This window comes from Pithys albifrons, chromosome 5 (genome assembly GCF_047495875.1).
Source record: "Pithys albifrons albifrons isolate INPA30051 chromosome 5, PitAlb_v1, whole genome shotgun sequence".
In the NCBI taxonomy this organism is placed as follows: domain Eukaryota; kingdom Metazoa; phylum Chordata; class Aves; order Passeriformes; family Thamnophilidae; genus Pithys; species Pithys albifrons.
In genome coordinates this window covers 72,494,767-72,510,758 of record NC_092462.1, presented here as the reverse complement: position 1 = coordinate 72,510,758, position 15,992 = coordinate 72,494,767, and the positions used below count along the sequence as shown (strand labels likewise).

At 39.7% G+C, this 15,992-nt stretch overlaps 1 protein-coding gene across 3 annotated transcripts in view; it reads left to right on the top strand.

Moving 5' to 3' along the window:
* Positions 1-15,992, top strand: part of CTNNA2 (catenin alpha 2) — a 511,524-nt gene that overhangs the window by 138,040 nt on the left and 357,492 nt on the right. For all 3 annotated transcript variants that reach the window (XM_071557036.1, XM_071557037.1, XM_071557038.1), the window contains one exon: positions 7,360-7,563. In XM_071557036.1, the coding sequence (XP_071413137.1) occupies positions 7,360-7,563 (204 nt within the window). The remainder of the gene's footprint in view (positions 1-7,359; positions 7,564-15,992) is intronic.

Genomic DNA, 15,992 nt, shown 5'->3' with positions numbered 1-15,992 from the left:
CATCTCTCTGCCATAGGCAGAGACACACTTTACTAGCCCAAGTTGCTCCAAGCCCTGTCCAACCTGGCCTTGGACACTTCCAGGGATGGGGCAGCCACAGCTTCTCTGCCCAACCTGTGCCAGGGCCTGCCCACCCTCACAGGGAAGAACTTCTTCACAATATCCCATTGGGACTGGGATAGACTCTGTTGGTAGGAAGCCATTCCCTCTTCTCCTGTCATTCCAGGCCCTCTTTAGCTCTCTTGGAGCCCCTTCTGAATGATTTCTCTGTTCTTTAACACCCCAGACTGGCTCATCAGAGGCTGCACTGTGACACTCTCCTTCTTTCTTAGAATTACAGCTGTGGGGTGTGTCTGTGACAGTTACAAACATTTGATTTATAGCTAAGCAGCCTTGTTAGCACTGTGGGAGACACGGACAAATGTATATAAACCAAACCTGCGAGCACACAGCATTTGTTTTTGTAGTAGTGCAGCACTTCTGGCAAAGAAATACATCAAACACTTATTTATACAGCCTTGTATCCCAAGTTATTCAGAAAAAGAGTGTCCCTCAATGTGTCAAGTGCTGCTTTTTGCTCTAAGGCAGTTTTTCATATTGTTATGACTTTATTGAAATATCTTATCAATTTGATTTTTCAATGGCATTTGTCACTGTGGCTTTGAGTCCTTCTTCTGACACACTGCTTGCTTTCTGGTGGTGTTTATGTTGCAAACTTGCTTTTCCTTGAGCTGAGGGCAGTATTGTAGTCACTGTCTCTGGTAAAAAACCTGTGGATGTGACACTTGAGGGCATGGCTTAGTGGTGGGCATGGTGGTGCTGGTGGGTGGATGGTTGGACTTGGTGATCTTAGAGGTCTGTTCCAACCTTAATGATTCCATGATTCTAACTCATTAAGAACAGTGTTAGGAAATGGTCTCTGCCCTGGAGGTTTTACATCCTGAATATGTGAATTAAAGTAGTGTAAAAAGAGAAATAGAGGAAAGAAGGTAACATTTGTCCAGAACTACAACATCTTCATAGAATCAGAGAATACTGGGCTGGAAAGACCTCAAGGGTCACCCAATCCAATATTTTTCTGTCAGATTGATAGAAAAATACAAGAATTAATAAAGGAGCCACAAAGCCCTAAATTCCATTTCTGTGTTTCTTCTGGCTTTCTGTGCTACTTGGATTTCCTGTGATTGTCTTTACATGAGAGAAAAATGAAGGAAGGACAAGGAAAATTGAATTCCTGGTTCTCTCAAGCAGGAATTGTATAGGAGGGACTTGAGTGGGGAATTCTGTGTACCTGTGAAGGTAGAAATCTGAGCTTACACACATGCACTCACTGTGCAAACAGGAAAACTGCAGACCTGGGTATTGCTGGGCTTTTATTTCCTCCAGAAATGTTAGTTGTCCCAATATTTACTGTGAGTGATAGCAGAGCAAGAATTTAATTTTAGAAAATCTGTGTCACCATTTCTAAGGTGCTATAGTTTCATTAATTTTACTTACTATTTTGAAGAAAAAAAATGCTTTCCATGGGATTTTTCTCATGCTTGCCAAAATGCTGGGCACTGCTAAAGTTTAGGAATCTATTCAGTGACTTAGGGATGAATTTTAGCACAGTTTAAGTTGGCTGATTTTCATCTCTTTCAGAACTGGAGGTTTCTCCATCCACTCCCCCAAATCATTATCATTTTCTTTGTGTTTAACAAGTAAACAAGGCAGAGGTTCTGAAGAATCTGCTCAATTTTCCTTAAGATTTTTTTCATGCAGAAACCAGTAAAGGAGCAGATTTTTCATGAGCAATAAGGCAATGCACATAATAATGAAGGAATTCAATTGGAAAATGCAGGCAATGATGCAGGAATTCTAGTTCTTTGGGAGTTGTAAAATTATTTTAAAATGTCAATGTTTTCCTTTTGCTTTACTTTATATTTCTAATAAAATCTGAGATTTTTTTTGTATGGTTGAAAATGAGGTTCTAATCCAGATAAACATCACAAAGTTTCAATGATGATGTGCTCTCTGATTATACAATGCATTTCTGTAGGGTATGTGGCTGTTTTCATTATTTTTAGTTGAAGTATGAATAATTTAGCTCATATTTTAGGTTTCAGAAGTGGTGTCCTATAGTTTATTAGTGTTTGAGATAGTTTACTCCTGTCTGAACAGCAGAAAGGTGGCTTATAGTACTCAGTACAATGAGGTCTGTTTTCTGAAAGTTTTTATTACTTATTAAAACATTGCAACTACTCTTTAAGCACACTTTGATATAATTTAAAGAAGAAAGTAGACTTGAAGTGAAAATAGTTGACTGTAATATGCTTAAAGAAGATTTTATCACAAGTTTAACAGTTTCCAAACAAGTCTCCAATTACATTAAAATTAATTTTCTTGGACTTTGTTTCAGCAGCTGAAGCCAAAAATGATGTCCATTTACCCTAATCTGTCTGCATTTGTGAAGAGACTTTAAACACTTAATTAAAAGGACTGAATTATGGTGTCAGTGCTTGATTTATGGCTTTAATGTTAGTTAACTAATTAGAAATGTAAAATGCTCCAGTTCATTTACAGGCATCGTTCATTAAGTGGCTATCAAGAAGTGACGGCAACTTGAGGCTTTTGAAGGAATTTATTTAGTCAGATTTCCTGCCAATTGTTTTTTTCTTCCTTCCAATAAGATGCTATTTCCTTGCTAATATGTATGTCAGGACTGTGTAGATGGCAATAACAGTCTGAAGCTGGACTTTAATACGAAGATTTTGCAAAGGAGTAACACCTTCTGTAAGCAAAATACAGTGTCTCTTTGTTAGCTGAATGTTGAGGGCTGGCATGTAGCAGGGTCTCATTCCCAGTCTCTTTTTTCCCCCCCTAAATACCTGTTTTCCTTGTGAGATATTTGAGGAAGAGTCTAAAATTAATATCTAGAATATCAGTTACTTATAACCACCCATCAGAAAGTAACTACATGGTTATTTACTGTGTTTTAAGCAAAACACAGTTCTGTTTCTTTCCTTAAAATCTTGAAGATTTTATTTTCCAGAAGTGTTTCTTGTTAGAGAAGCGAATTGAAAGAGGGCTAAGAGTTAGTTCTGGCTCTGAGGAGACCTTATAACAACATTCCTGTACCTGAAGGGGTCCTAAAAAACAGCTGGAGAGGGAATCTTCTCAAGCAATGGAGTGACAGGACAAGGTGAATGGCTTAGAACTGAATGAGGGCAGGGCCAGATGGGGTATTGGGAAGAAGTTCTTCCCTGTGAGATGGGCAGGCCCTGGCACAGGTCGGGCAGAGAAGCTGTGACTGCCCCATCCCTGGGAGTGTCCAAGGCCGGGTTGGATGGGGCTTGGAGTAACCTGGGCTAGTGGAAGGTGTCCCTGTCCATGGCAGGGGTGGGACTGGATGGTCTTTAAGGTCCCTTACAACGCAGACCGTTCTGTGATTGTCTGTTTGGGTTAATAAAGCAGTGGGGCAAAGAAATGCACTTAATGCTCCTGCTGGACAGCAAGTTTAAAGCACATCAATAATGCATGTCAACCATGTGCACAGTGAAAAAGTTCTTCCTTGTGTCCAGGTGGAACTTCCTGGGCATCAGTTCCTGCCTGTTCCTCTTTGTCCCATGGCTGGGCCCCCCCTGAGCAGAGCCTGGTCCGTGCTCTGCCCCCTTCCTCCCGCAGGCACTGACAGACATGGCGAGGTCCTTCTCAGTGTGTCCTCTGGAGGCTGAACAGCCCCAGATCCCTCAGCCTGTCCTGCTCACAGAGATGCTCCACTTCCTTCAGCATCTCCCCAGCCTATGCTGGATCTGCTGCAGGAGCTCCATGTCCCCACTGGATCTGCTCAAGGAGCTCCATGTCCCTGCTGGATCTCCTCCAGGAGCTCCGTGTCCCTCATGTCCTGAGGAGCCAGAGTTGGACACAGCACTGGGATGTGCCTCACCAGGCTGGGCAGAGGGGCAGGATCCCCTCCCTGACCTGCTGACAATGTTCTTCCCAATGCACTCCAGGACATTATTGGCCTTCTTGGCCCCCAGGCCACACTGCTGGCTTGGGAACAGCTTGTTGTCCACCAGGACCCCCAGGTCCTTCTCTACAGAGCTGCTCTCCAGCAGGTCACCCCCAGCCTGTGCTGGTGCCCAGGTTGTTCCTCCCCAGGTGCAGGACCTGCATTTGCATATGGTGACACACATGCAGATGAATAGGAATATTTGCATATGTCAGTGGTACATTCTTTGTAGGTCCTTGTGTCTCCTAGTAGACTGCAGGATATTCCAAAACATCTAAGGAAAGATGTGATCCATCACTTGCTGAGGGGTTTAAGATCTGCTCTTTGAAATACTCTGTTAGGCAGAGAACCTTACACCTGTGGCTGTCAGGCAGAGGAGGAAAGGGCAGGCATTTCTGGAAGGAATCTGAAACATGCAGCTAATTTTTTCAGATTTTTTTTTTAATGCTGGCATAAATTGCATATATAGTTCATTTGAGGCAATTTCAGTCTTGCTGGTATGAAATTGAATATACAGTTGTGAAGATGAATGTATATAGTTGATTTCTGAAAATCCCAAGGATTATCATTGGGCTGGAAAGACCAGCTACATAAATATGCATAGGCCTGACTCTTGGAGAAGTCATTCCTAATTTAGGTGCTTGTAAAACTGCTCTGCTCATTGCTGAGAAACACAGACCCCAGAAGATAAATGTGGGACTTTATTACACATTCTGGGTAATGCTGCATTTATTTCTGCTAAGTCAGCAGTTCCTGGAGCTGGAACAATATGTTACCTGCTTAAAATTCTTCTATTTGTCCTTTATTAAATAATGAATTTTCATAAATTCCCTGACATCCTTGTGTTTATTACTATTTAACTGCTCCACATTCAGTGAAGTTACAGATTTCTCAGGGATTGATCCGTTCCTTTTATAGTAATGAGAGTTCTGGGCTTTGTGTGTGAATTGGAAGTTTTATTGAGAAATAAGACTGGCCATGCAGAAATAAAGAAAGCATTAACCTGGATTCAGTTTTTAGCCAAGACCAAATCCACTTGAATATGGCCTGATTAGTAATAAACAGTTTTCAACACTAAAGGCACATGTTGGTTATGTATCATGTCCCTAAATCCCAATTTACATTTTAATACCCCGTGTTACATTTTTTAAAATTAATTGTATCATTTGGCTTGCACTTGTTGATTACTCTTGGATGTTAAGGAAAATGAACTAATCATAAAGTTATCAGAACGTTGTGACAACTAAAAATCTTCTGTGCTTTCAAATAGGTGAGGTGTGATTATTGGAAATCAGAATGCTTTTATATTTTGCATTCCTATTTCATGATTTGTTTTCTTTTAAAGTTCAAGTAAGAAGTGCACAGTTTACAGAGCATTTTTAGTCAATATGCAATTAGAAAACTTCTTTGCATGATTGCAGCAAAAGGTTATTTTGAATTCCATGGTGTTATTAAATGCTCCTGAGTGGGAGCAGGTGATTATTGCTTTTGTATTTCTTGCCTTAAACTCCAAAAGGAGAAAAGCAGGTCAGAATATAATCTGCAGTGACTCAAATAGGTTTTATATTGATAGGAGGAGAATCAATGTGGTTGAACCCTATTTGATACTTGATAATAAGTTTGATAGATAAAGTACACAAGTGCTTAGTAGTGATGGTAATTTAAGAATTCAGGTTTCTTTAATAGAAAACCTTCTTTGAAAATCAATTGTTTTTGTAGTGGAATAAAGATATTTTGCTGACCAGTAGGCTATTTGACAAATTAAAGATGTTTTTAGACTGTCTTTTCAGTTAACTAATCCAGCATATTTTTCCTTATTTGAAAAGCAAAAAGGCTTTTAAAAGGTGCTCTTCAGAATGGAAATCAGAGCTCTTTCATATTTTTATCTATGGTTTTCTTGCAGTGTTAGATTCCTCAGTTTTAAAATTCATGCAACACTGAGCATTTCAGTGTAGTCTGCTAATAAAAATAATCAAAATTAAGGAATTAGTTAACAGAGAACATTCCACTTTTTCTCCAGGCATAAATAACTTACACCTTTCCTATTAATTTCCTGAATAGCTAAGAAATTTTCGCAGGATTCAGAGAAGAATAATATTCATTTAGAATCATGGAATGGTTTGGGGTTAGAAGGACTGTAAAGACCATCCAGTCCCACCCCGTGCCATAGACAGGGACATCTTCCACCAGCCCAGGTTGCTCCAAGCCCTGTCCAACCTGGCCTTGGACACTTCCAGGGATGGGGCAACCACAGCATTTCTGGGCAGCAAGGTTATCCCTCCCTACCTGATATTCCATGAGAAATAGAGTTTTCAAAGGAGGGCAATGGAGATGGCGAAGGGGCTTGAGAGGAAGCATGTGGGGACACTGAGAGCACTTGGTTTGTTCAGCTGGAAGAGACAGAGGGGCAGCCTCATTGCAGGTACAACTTCCTTGTGAGGGGCAGGCACTGATCTCTGCTCTGTGGGACCAGGGACAGGACCCAGGGAATGGCCTAGAGTTGTGTCAGGGGAGGTTTAGGTTGGATGTTAGAAAAAGTTCTTCCCCCAGAGGGTGGTTGGGCATTGAACAGTCTCCCCAGGGCAGTGGTCACAGGACCAAGGCCAACAGAGCTCCAGGAGTGTCTGGATGATGCTCTCAGGTTTAGGCTGTGACTCTTGGGGGTGGTCTTGTGCAGAGCCAAAGGTTGGACGATGATCCTTGTGGATCCCTCCTGATGCCGTGAATGACCCTTCCCCCCAAAAACAGGACTTCGAGCCACGTTAGTGTAGGGTAAGATAAAAAGTAAAGGTCCTTTAATAACACAGGGCCTACAGCCCACAGGAATACAGGATGACATGCATGTGTCTTAGTTCTTCTTTCCATGGCTTTTATAATAAGATCCCTCCAATCATTGCTTTACACATTACTCAGTCCAGCCCCAGTCCCACCCCTGGTCCAACCCCCTGGAATTGGGTCTGGAGTCGTCAGGACCCTCTGTCTTCATCAGCTCTTCTTCCTCAGGCACACAAAGGTCTCTTGGAGTTCATCCAATTCTGGCTTTTGGGTCACTCTGACCTGTGTTTATGTTTCATTCTGTAGGCCTTCTGATATCCTTCAGCTCTTTACCTTGGAAAGGAGTCTAAACAAGATTAATTAACTAAAGGAATTTGAGCTCCCTGTTCTGGGACAGGGGTAGTGATAGAAAGGCATTAAACTTAAACTGTTAGAAATATTAACCCTCTAAAAATCTACAACTACTGTGTTCCTAAAATCTACAAAATGTGAAAATCAGAACAAAAACCCTTTCGGCATCACTCCCAACTCAGCATATCCTGTGATTCTGTGAAATCAGAGGTCCTCAATAAACCCTTCCTTGTGCCCTGCAGAACAAGATCATCCTGGACCCTCTGACATTCAGCGAGGCTCGGTTCCGGCCATCGCTGGAGGAGCGGCTGGAGAGCATCATTAGCGGCGCGGCGCTCATGGCGGACTCGTCCTGCACGCGCGACGACCGGCGCGAGCGCATCGTGGCCGAGTGCAACGCCGTGCGCCAGGCGCTGCAGGACCTGCTCTCCGAGTACATGAACAACGTGAGTCACCCCGCGGGCACGGCGGGAGGGCAATGCCTGGCACCAGGGAGGGGGTTTTTAGATAGGAATTATAAATAGCTATGGACGGTCATGTGGTGGAAAGGAGAGCACTCTAGACTCTCAACCCCAAGGACCTGAGTTTGAGTCTCAGGAGGGACCGTCCCCTGGCAGTTAAAGCCTCCCTGACATACGATTCCGTCAGACCTTGGATGCTCAGCAGGGTCAGCCCCGGTTAGTACCGGGGGCTGTGACAGTCCCGAGGACTTCCCTGTCACTGTCCAAGCTCACTCAGCCATGGCAGATGGACCCTTAAGAGTTAAACAGTCAGGCCAGTTTAGGCCTCTCCTAAAAAATCCACTGCAGAGGCTGGAAGGGCACACCCACGTGGGGAGAGCCCTGCCCAAATCTTTGTTCATGAAGTTTGGCCATCCATAAATAGCTATGGATTTTAGAAGGTATTTTTAACTGTAATAGTTATTAAATTATATAATAGATATAATCGTATTATAATTATATATGATTATTGAAAATATGATTGCAATTATAGTATAAATTGTACAAAAATTATACATATTTATAACTAAATGTTATTAAATTGTAGATAATATTTATTTACATTATATAGATAACTAGAATTATAGATACCTATAGATAACTAAAATTCTAGATAACTAGACTTATATAGTTTATATAATATATAATACAATATAAATATAGTATTACATAATATAATATATTACATAAATATGTAACATTATATAAGAATGCATGGATAATGATATAAAAACTACAATTATCTATAATATTTACTATATAATATGTATTTTTATACAATTAGGTCATAGTATAAATTTATATGAAAATTAAACATTTATAATGAAATATTACTGAATTATATAGAATATTTATGTTTTATAGGTAATTAGAATGATAGATAACTAAAAATATATAGTATATATAATACATAAATAGCATTATATAAGAATGCATATTTAATTATATAACTAGGATTATATGTAATATATAATATGTATTGTAGAATATATATTTTTATTATATATTATTACAATTAAATCTTAGTAAAAATTTACATGAAAATTATACACATTTAATGGTAATTATAGTTGCATTATATATAATATATATTTATATAATATATAAATATTTATTATGTAAACATATAATATAAACATAATATATTTGTATTATAACTAGAATTATATACAATAAAGATATTATATATAATTACAATTATATATGATATTTAATTATAAATAAATTATTATTTAAATTTGCATAACCTATAAGTAATAGAAATTAATATTATAATGAGTTAAGTTTTTAACAAGAATTCTCTTAAAATCATTTCATTTTTTGGTAGGTCTATTTAAATTTTTAACTATTTAATACATTGCAAATTGTTTAGTACAAGCAGGAGCTCGTGGGGATGTTTTTTTCCTGTGAAGGAACCCTGTGCCCCCATGACTTTTGAATTAAAGTTTCTTGTATGCAATAATTAGTAAACAAGCATTCCTTTGGAGGTAGTATTCATTTTTTAATGAAAAAAACAGTAAGCACTGGAAGTGGGAAATGGTCTAAGAATTATTTTCTTATTGATGGTGAATACAATTAATTTTCAATTGATCACTGTGGGATGGTCATGGTGTTGGATATTTAGGATGTGACTCTCAGGTACTCCTGAGAGATTGTATATTATGTGGATTAAACGTCTGAAGGTTTTCACTTTGTGTTGGAGCTGCCATGAAGGGAGTGAGTTTGGCTCTAGTGCTGTTCACACAGCCACAAATAAAACTCTCTGGGCAGGGTTTCAAGAGGTGTTAAGTTGTTGAACATCTGGCAGTTCATCACCTTTGTTGTGCATAATTTATCCCAGAAAATTCCCTCCACCCAACACAGTGTATTAAAACCCCTCAGTACTGTTGCTGTGGCCTTTGGAGGATGTGGGAGAAAGTCTGAGGCACCATCAGCAACCTGGTTTAACATGGAAATGTTTGCTGAGAGTTATCAGGCTGAGCATCCTCTGCTTTGCTGGTTCTTGGGTTTGGTTGCTCCTAGAGTGTCAGGGGGCACATTTTGATCCTGTTTGGTGAAATCATCCAAATAGGGATGAAGAGACTGTTCGGGGATGAACCTTTAACGTTGCTGTTTTCATTGATGCTGTTATAGTTGGTAGAGAGATAAAATGTGGTATCAACAGTGCAAACTTGAGTCCTTGAGTAATTTCATTGTACAGTTCAAACTTAAGTGTTACTTTTTGAAGATGCTGTTCCACATAATTGAGGCACCTCAAGGAATAGCTGTTTGATGGTGTGGAACTGAAATGCATTATCTGCTTTTCAGTTTTTTGAAGTAATAGCTGACAGGTTCTTGTGAACACTTGAATGAAAGCAAAGTTTGTGCTGCTGTGTTGTGGGTTAGAAGTTATAAAGAGAACATTAAATAACAGGTGAAGAGTCTGTGGTGGAAGAGGAGTTGCTGGATTACTTCCTACAGGATCTTTCTTTTAGAACTATTTCTGGTAGGTGCAACCTTTAGAGTTCTTCTGAAGAAACTTTGAGAGCTGATTAATTGCGGCTTCTCATTTTATTGTGGTGCTTCTTTTTCAGTACACAGGTTTTGGTAGTGATACAGTTTTCCCTGGGACCACAAACTTTCTTGTTTTATTTCTGACCACATTTACAGAGGAAGGAGAATTTATAATTACTGTGGGCATTTATGACCACACTGAAGGTTGCTAATGCTGTTTCATTGTGTTTACCTAAACACATAGTGGTGTGAGCAGCTGGTTTTATGGTTTCCACAGTATGAGTTTTGAAATAGTCTTTCTCCTTTTTTTTTAATTCATCCCAGTCCGTCTTTTTTTTCTGTTTTATATTGAAATGTAATCATCTTAAGCTATTTTAACATCTAACTGAGTAAACATTATAAGAACTGAATACATATTTGAATTACATCAAGTGAAATACTTCTAATCTTAGCACAGCTGGGATGGTAGAGTTTGAGAATACTGCTGCATTAAATGTTGTTTTCCAAACAGATCTTAGCAGATACAAGGGATGGGATTCAGTTTACTAGTAAATATGTCTAAATTTAGGTTTCTGTACATGGATGCACATAGGTAAACTGGAGATCCCACTTCAGTTCTTTAAAAGTAAGTGTCATGTTAAATAGTTCCAGTGCTTGTTTGAGCAGAGACTTCTCAGACTGACCCTCAGATGAATTTGTGTCTGCCATGGGTTTTTTTATAGTTGCCATCCCCACTTCCATGTCATGTGTACTCTTGGGAAGGGCAAATTCTCCTTCCTTCATTAAATCATAGGAGCCTCAGTTGCTTAAACTCCCGTTATAATTGTTGGAGACAAGATCAATACTGGAGATCAGATCAATAGTGCCAAGGGAACCTGAAGAGCCATTCAGATGACAACTATTATAATCTAATAATGGTGCAGGGATAAATTCAATATCTCCAGACTCCTCTGATAAAGTAACTAAATCCCCATAACTGGGATAGATCAGATCTCTGTAGGCAGCTCCTTTATCCAGGCATTGATTTGCATCCATTGGTCTGACCTGGCAGAATTTGCTTTAGTGTTAAGTCATTTCTTTGCAAGCTGGGGGTGGGTTTTCTTGGTTTCTGAACAATTCTAAGCATGTTCAAGATGACAAAATATTTCACTTGGAAAGTTTTTAAAAGCTTGGATGAGTTTCAAAAGGGTAAAACCGACACACACCAAACATGACATTGTTCAAGGTCAAGACTCTGATGAAGGGTTGATTTTGCAGAGATGGACATCTTCAACATCTTCTGCCCATGCAGCTTTAAACCACCACAATCCTGTTCTTGCTTAAGAAATTAATTAGGCATTTGTGTTCTGGGTTTGTTTTGCTGTCTGATGATATCTGAAAAATGATGGGTTGTTTTTTGGCTGATGAGTGTTGCTCAGCTATGCATAGAACATTGTAAATATTGTGTGCTTATGTTTTAGGGATGCAGACAGTGAAGTGCAGGGTATTGGCAACGTGCTGTTCAGTCAGTGATAAAATTCTTTTTATTCATTTACTTCTATGATTTGGGTTCAGAGGGGTATTTGTTACTGTATACATGCACATTTCTATTTTTCGGTAGTTAAGTAGATTCTATACTTCCTTTTACCTGCTGGACACTTACACTGCAAATCATCTAAATTGATTGTGCTTTATGTTCTGTTTCATATTAAATTTTCATAGAAACTGAGTAAATTACAGACCGCAAAAGAACATTCTCAGAACTGAGATGCTGTTTTTGGAGCTTGACTGGTCTTTGGCTTTTGCACCAGTGGATGGTATTGCAGGCATGGATTGGAAAATGGAGGGTTTACAGTCAGCTTTTAAGTACATCCATCATATCTCCAGGTGTATTCCCTTCCCCTGGGAACTGTTTTATTGTGAGGTGTTTTACCCAACTTTAGTGGAATAAGATGCTCTGCTGCGTGGGAAGGGAGAATCTCACACATGTGCCAGAGTTTTCCCTGTTTGTCCACCTACTTTTCATGGAGCCCTCACAGGCTAACAGAAATAATGTTCTTACTACAGTTAGTTCTCTGTGTATTAGCTATAGTTTTATCAGAGTAAATTAAAACTGGTTTGCACTTTGAAAGACTGAGTGGATACCACAGGTTCTCTTAGGATTGGGTGAGGAAGGCACAAGGCTGGTGAAAAAAACTCCAGGAGCTGAGGGATATTAGTTTAAAAAAAAAAGGCAGATACTTTCAAAATGGTGGCAAACAAAGAAAAGTATAATAAGAAATTCTGTACAGAGAAAGATAGGGCAAAATTCAGCTTAGATGAGTAAAAATAATGCAGGTTTTGCAGTTGTATTATTTTCTGTTATAAAAGAGAAGTTGTGTTTTGGTTCCTCCTTTTTTCTTCTCAGCTAAATGTTGATTTGCTCCATTTCCTACCTGTAAAATAAGGAGTTTTTTAATTAGTCCATAGGCTCTTTACTAGTTCTGTGAATAATTCTGTATTTGTCTGGTATACTGCATTGACTGCAGTCTCAAGGGAGGGCCCTGGAAGTTCTCTGCAAGAACTTTCATGTAGATGAGATATAAACTGTTTCATTATTATTTGTATAACCAGAAATACATGTTTGCTTCATTTGTCTTATCAGTAACTTTGACAAAATATTTTCCCAGCATGTCATCTATTATTGTTTTGGTGAACTCATCTGAACTTTCAAATCTATTATTTTTGGGAAGCAGGAGGGTTCTCAGTCCGCTGGATCCTGTGACTTTTTTTTCCAATCAGAGAAAATTGATAGGGTTTTTTTCAGCTTCTTATGCATATGTGATAAATCCCACCATTTATTTCAAAATAAAATTACATTTCTAGTTGTCTGTCCTACAGGGAAGAACTAAATACAGCTCCACAGAAGCTCTTAATGCAATTGTTTTCCATTTGTCTAAATGAAAGTGTTATTTAATGGATGGTTAGCTCTGACTGGGGTCTCGTTTCCTGCTGGTTTACTCTCCTGAATCCTTCCTGATTTGTACTGCAGGCTGTCAGGGAGTAAAATACCACAAACCTGGGAGTTCCTGCTCTTAAACTCAGACTCCCTCTGGGTTAGAAATACTCTGCCAAACTCAATCCAGTGCTGGGCACCCTTTCTAGAAAGACTCAGGGTTGTGTTGATGTCTGATCAAGATAAGAAAGGAAGGAAATTATATCTCTAGAAAAATAGACTTAAAAAAGGATGCTTTGAATTCCCTCTGACATCATCATTTTCAGTCTCAAGCAGAGATAGACTGAATTTTGGGTTGCTGGGCTGTATCAATGAGAAATTTGGAAAGCAGTTGACAAGTGAGTAAGCTGTGAGTGTTAAAGACCTCTGTAATCATTCCTGTACTGGCTTGGCATGAATTCAGATCTGCATTTGAAAAGCCATTTCCCAGCTGGTTCAAATATGAGTTTTTCTTCTAAAACCTTTGGGCTTATTATTAAGCCAACCCGCATTCTCCTGCCTTGCCTTCCCTCTCACCCAGTGCTCCTGCCAACATTTCAGAGGAACTTAGGGGTTTTTTTAATTATAATTGGTTTTTGGGACAGAGACTATTTCAGTGTGTCCAAGTGGAATGAACAGTCCTTTATGGAGTCATTATATTACTGCTGGTGATTTAATACTTAGATGCTCTTGAACAGGTTGCCCAGAGAGGTGGTGGAACCTCCCTCACTGGAGTTATCCAAGAACTGGATGCAATCCTGTGCAAGGTGCTCTAGGATGACCCTGCTTTACTACAGGGATAACATTACTCAGTGTTTGCTCTTTGGGATCTTGTTCTCTGAAATTATAGCTCATTCCTGCTGTCTGTTCACTGAGTTGCTACAGGCTCGAATTCCTCTTTCCTACGGAGAAGAAAATGCCATTTCTTGAAAATACAAAACAAAAGGGGGAATGAGGGAACACAAGTGTGCAGGCAGCTTCTCTTCACAAATATATCAGTGAAAAATTGGAGTTGCTCAGAGGAAGAACATGGTGCTGCAGCACATGAAAATGAAATGTCCTTAACAGGCAGCTGGTTATTGTGCTTGATTGGAGAGGGAAAAACACAATAGCCACTGGAAATCTATAAAATCTCAAGATACTGTCAGCTGTCACAGTTAACAGCTTCATCTGAATCCACATTTAAGGGAAACACAGTAATTGGTGTGTGTGTTTCAGCTCTGTGCTGACTCGTGTGAGGTTAATCTGAGTGGCAGTGAGCAGGAAATTAGTTATGAGACAGAGAAATGATGTAAAATACAGTTATGAGACAGCTGTCCTGAGATGAGGAATCAGGGATGAGTGACAAGAGCTGGACTGCTGGATTGGCAGCATTGAGGGATCCAGGCACGTCTGGCTCAGCAGGACAGTTCTTCCCTGGGTGCTGTTGTTGTGTTCCTGGCTGGATGAATAATTTTTAGAGGCCAACAGCTTGTTGAAAGCTTCCTACTGTATTTCAGGCTGGAGATCAGCTGTTTTGCTATTCACCTGGGGCTCTTTCAGAGGTTATATGAGCAGTTTTGACTTTCTTAACTTGAAAGAAGCAAGTGGAAACACAGTAGGTAATACTGGAGGCATAGGATGTGTTCCCAAATGGGCAGATGTTTTATGCATGATGGGCAGTGGAGATTTCTTTGCATTTCTGCATCCCTGCTGAGTGCCTGCACTGCTCATGGCTGTGCATCAATCACTGTCTGTGTATGCTGCCTCCAGTGGAACTTGAGACACCTTTTCAGGAACCTTCTGCCTCTTCTCTGATGATGTCAGGGCCTCCTCACAGGGGATGTCCATTGCTTTCCATTGATTTATGGAAATGCTGCATCATTTACAATTGCACAAGTGAGTTTTGATTCATTGATTCATTCCTGTATTTTCTGTCTTTTGCAGTTCCATGTTCAGACTTCTTTGTGTTTTTCCTACCAGATCCAGAGAGCCCCACTTGGTGTTTGCCATCAGTAATAAGTGAAAAAGCTCTGTGAGAAAATGAGACTTCATGGCTTGGAAATGACAGCTGTGCTAGTTTGTCCTGACTTCAGGTCCTGCTGGTTTCAAGTTTACACAGGGCTATTGCATCTGTTTGGATCAGTACATTTTTAAGTTTAGTTACAAAAATAATTTGCTCTTTGCAACATCCTGAAAAGGAATTGTAGCTGGGTGGAGGATTGGCCTCTTATCCCAGGTACGGAGGGACAGGAAAAGAGGAAACAGCCTCAAGTTGCACCAAGAAAAATTCAGGTTGGATATTAGGGAAAATTTCTTCACTGAAAGAGTGTCTAAACACTGGAACAGGCTGCTCAGGGAAGTGGTGGAGTCACCACCCCCACAAGTGTTCAAAAAGTGAGTAGAAGTGGCAGTTCATGATACATTTTAGTAGCTGTTACTCAGCTGAAGGCTGGATTTGATGAGGTCTTTTCCAGCCTGAAAGCTGCTGTGATTCTAATATTTTTGGGAGGCGATGCTGTTTCTGAACCACAGTGATTTTCCTTTTTGGTGTCAGCTGGGGAACCTTTTGCCTGCTTTTTGCTCTTTGTCTTTAAAGACAGACCATAAGTCATGAAAGTTCTGTATGTCTTGTTAAAATGTAAATAAATCACATGAGGTTTTTGGAGTCTGAGGCTGAAATGCCTTATTAGGTTGAGTGATGTATGTAACAAGATATGTCTCTCCAACTTAGCATGGAAATTTCCTAGAGTGAGAGTAAATCCAAGCCTGATTTTCTTGGCTCCTCTGGTGCTCGGTCTGCCTGGGCCTCTCTTACTCCAGCATTGAAGTTGAGGTCATGTCAGTCTCAATTCATGGAATTTTAAATGTCCTGCCATTTCCATATCAAAAAATTCTGCAGCAATTGTATGGTTGTAGTATTTGATTGCTTAATAGTGTGCAAAATAGG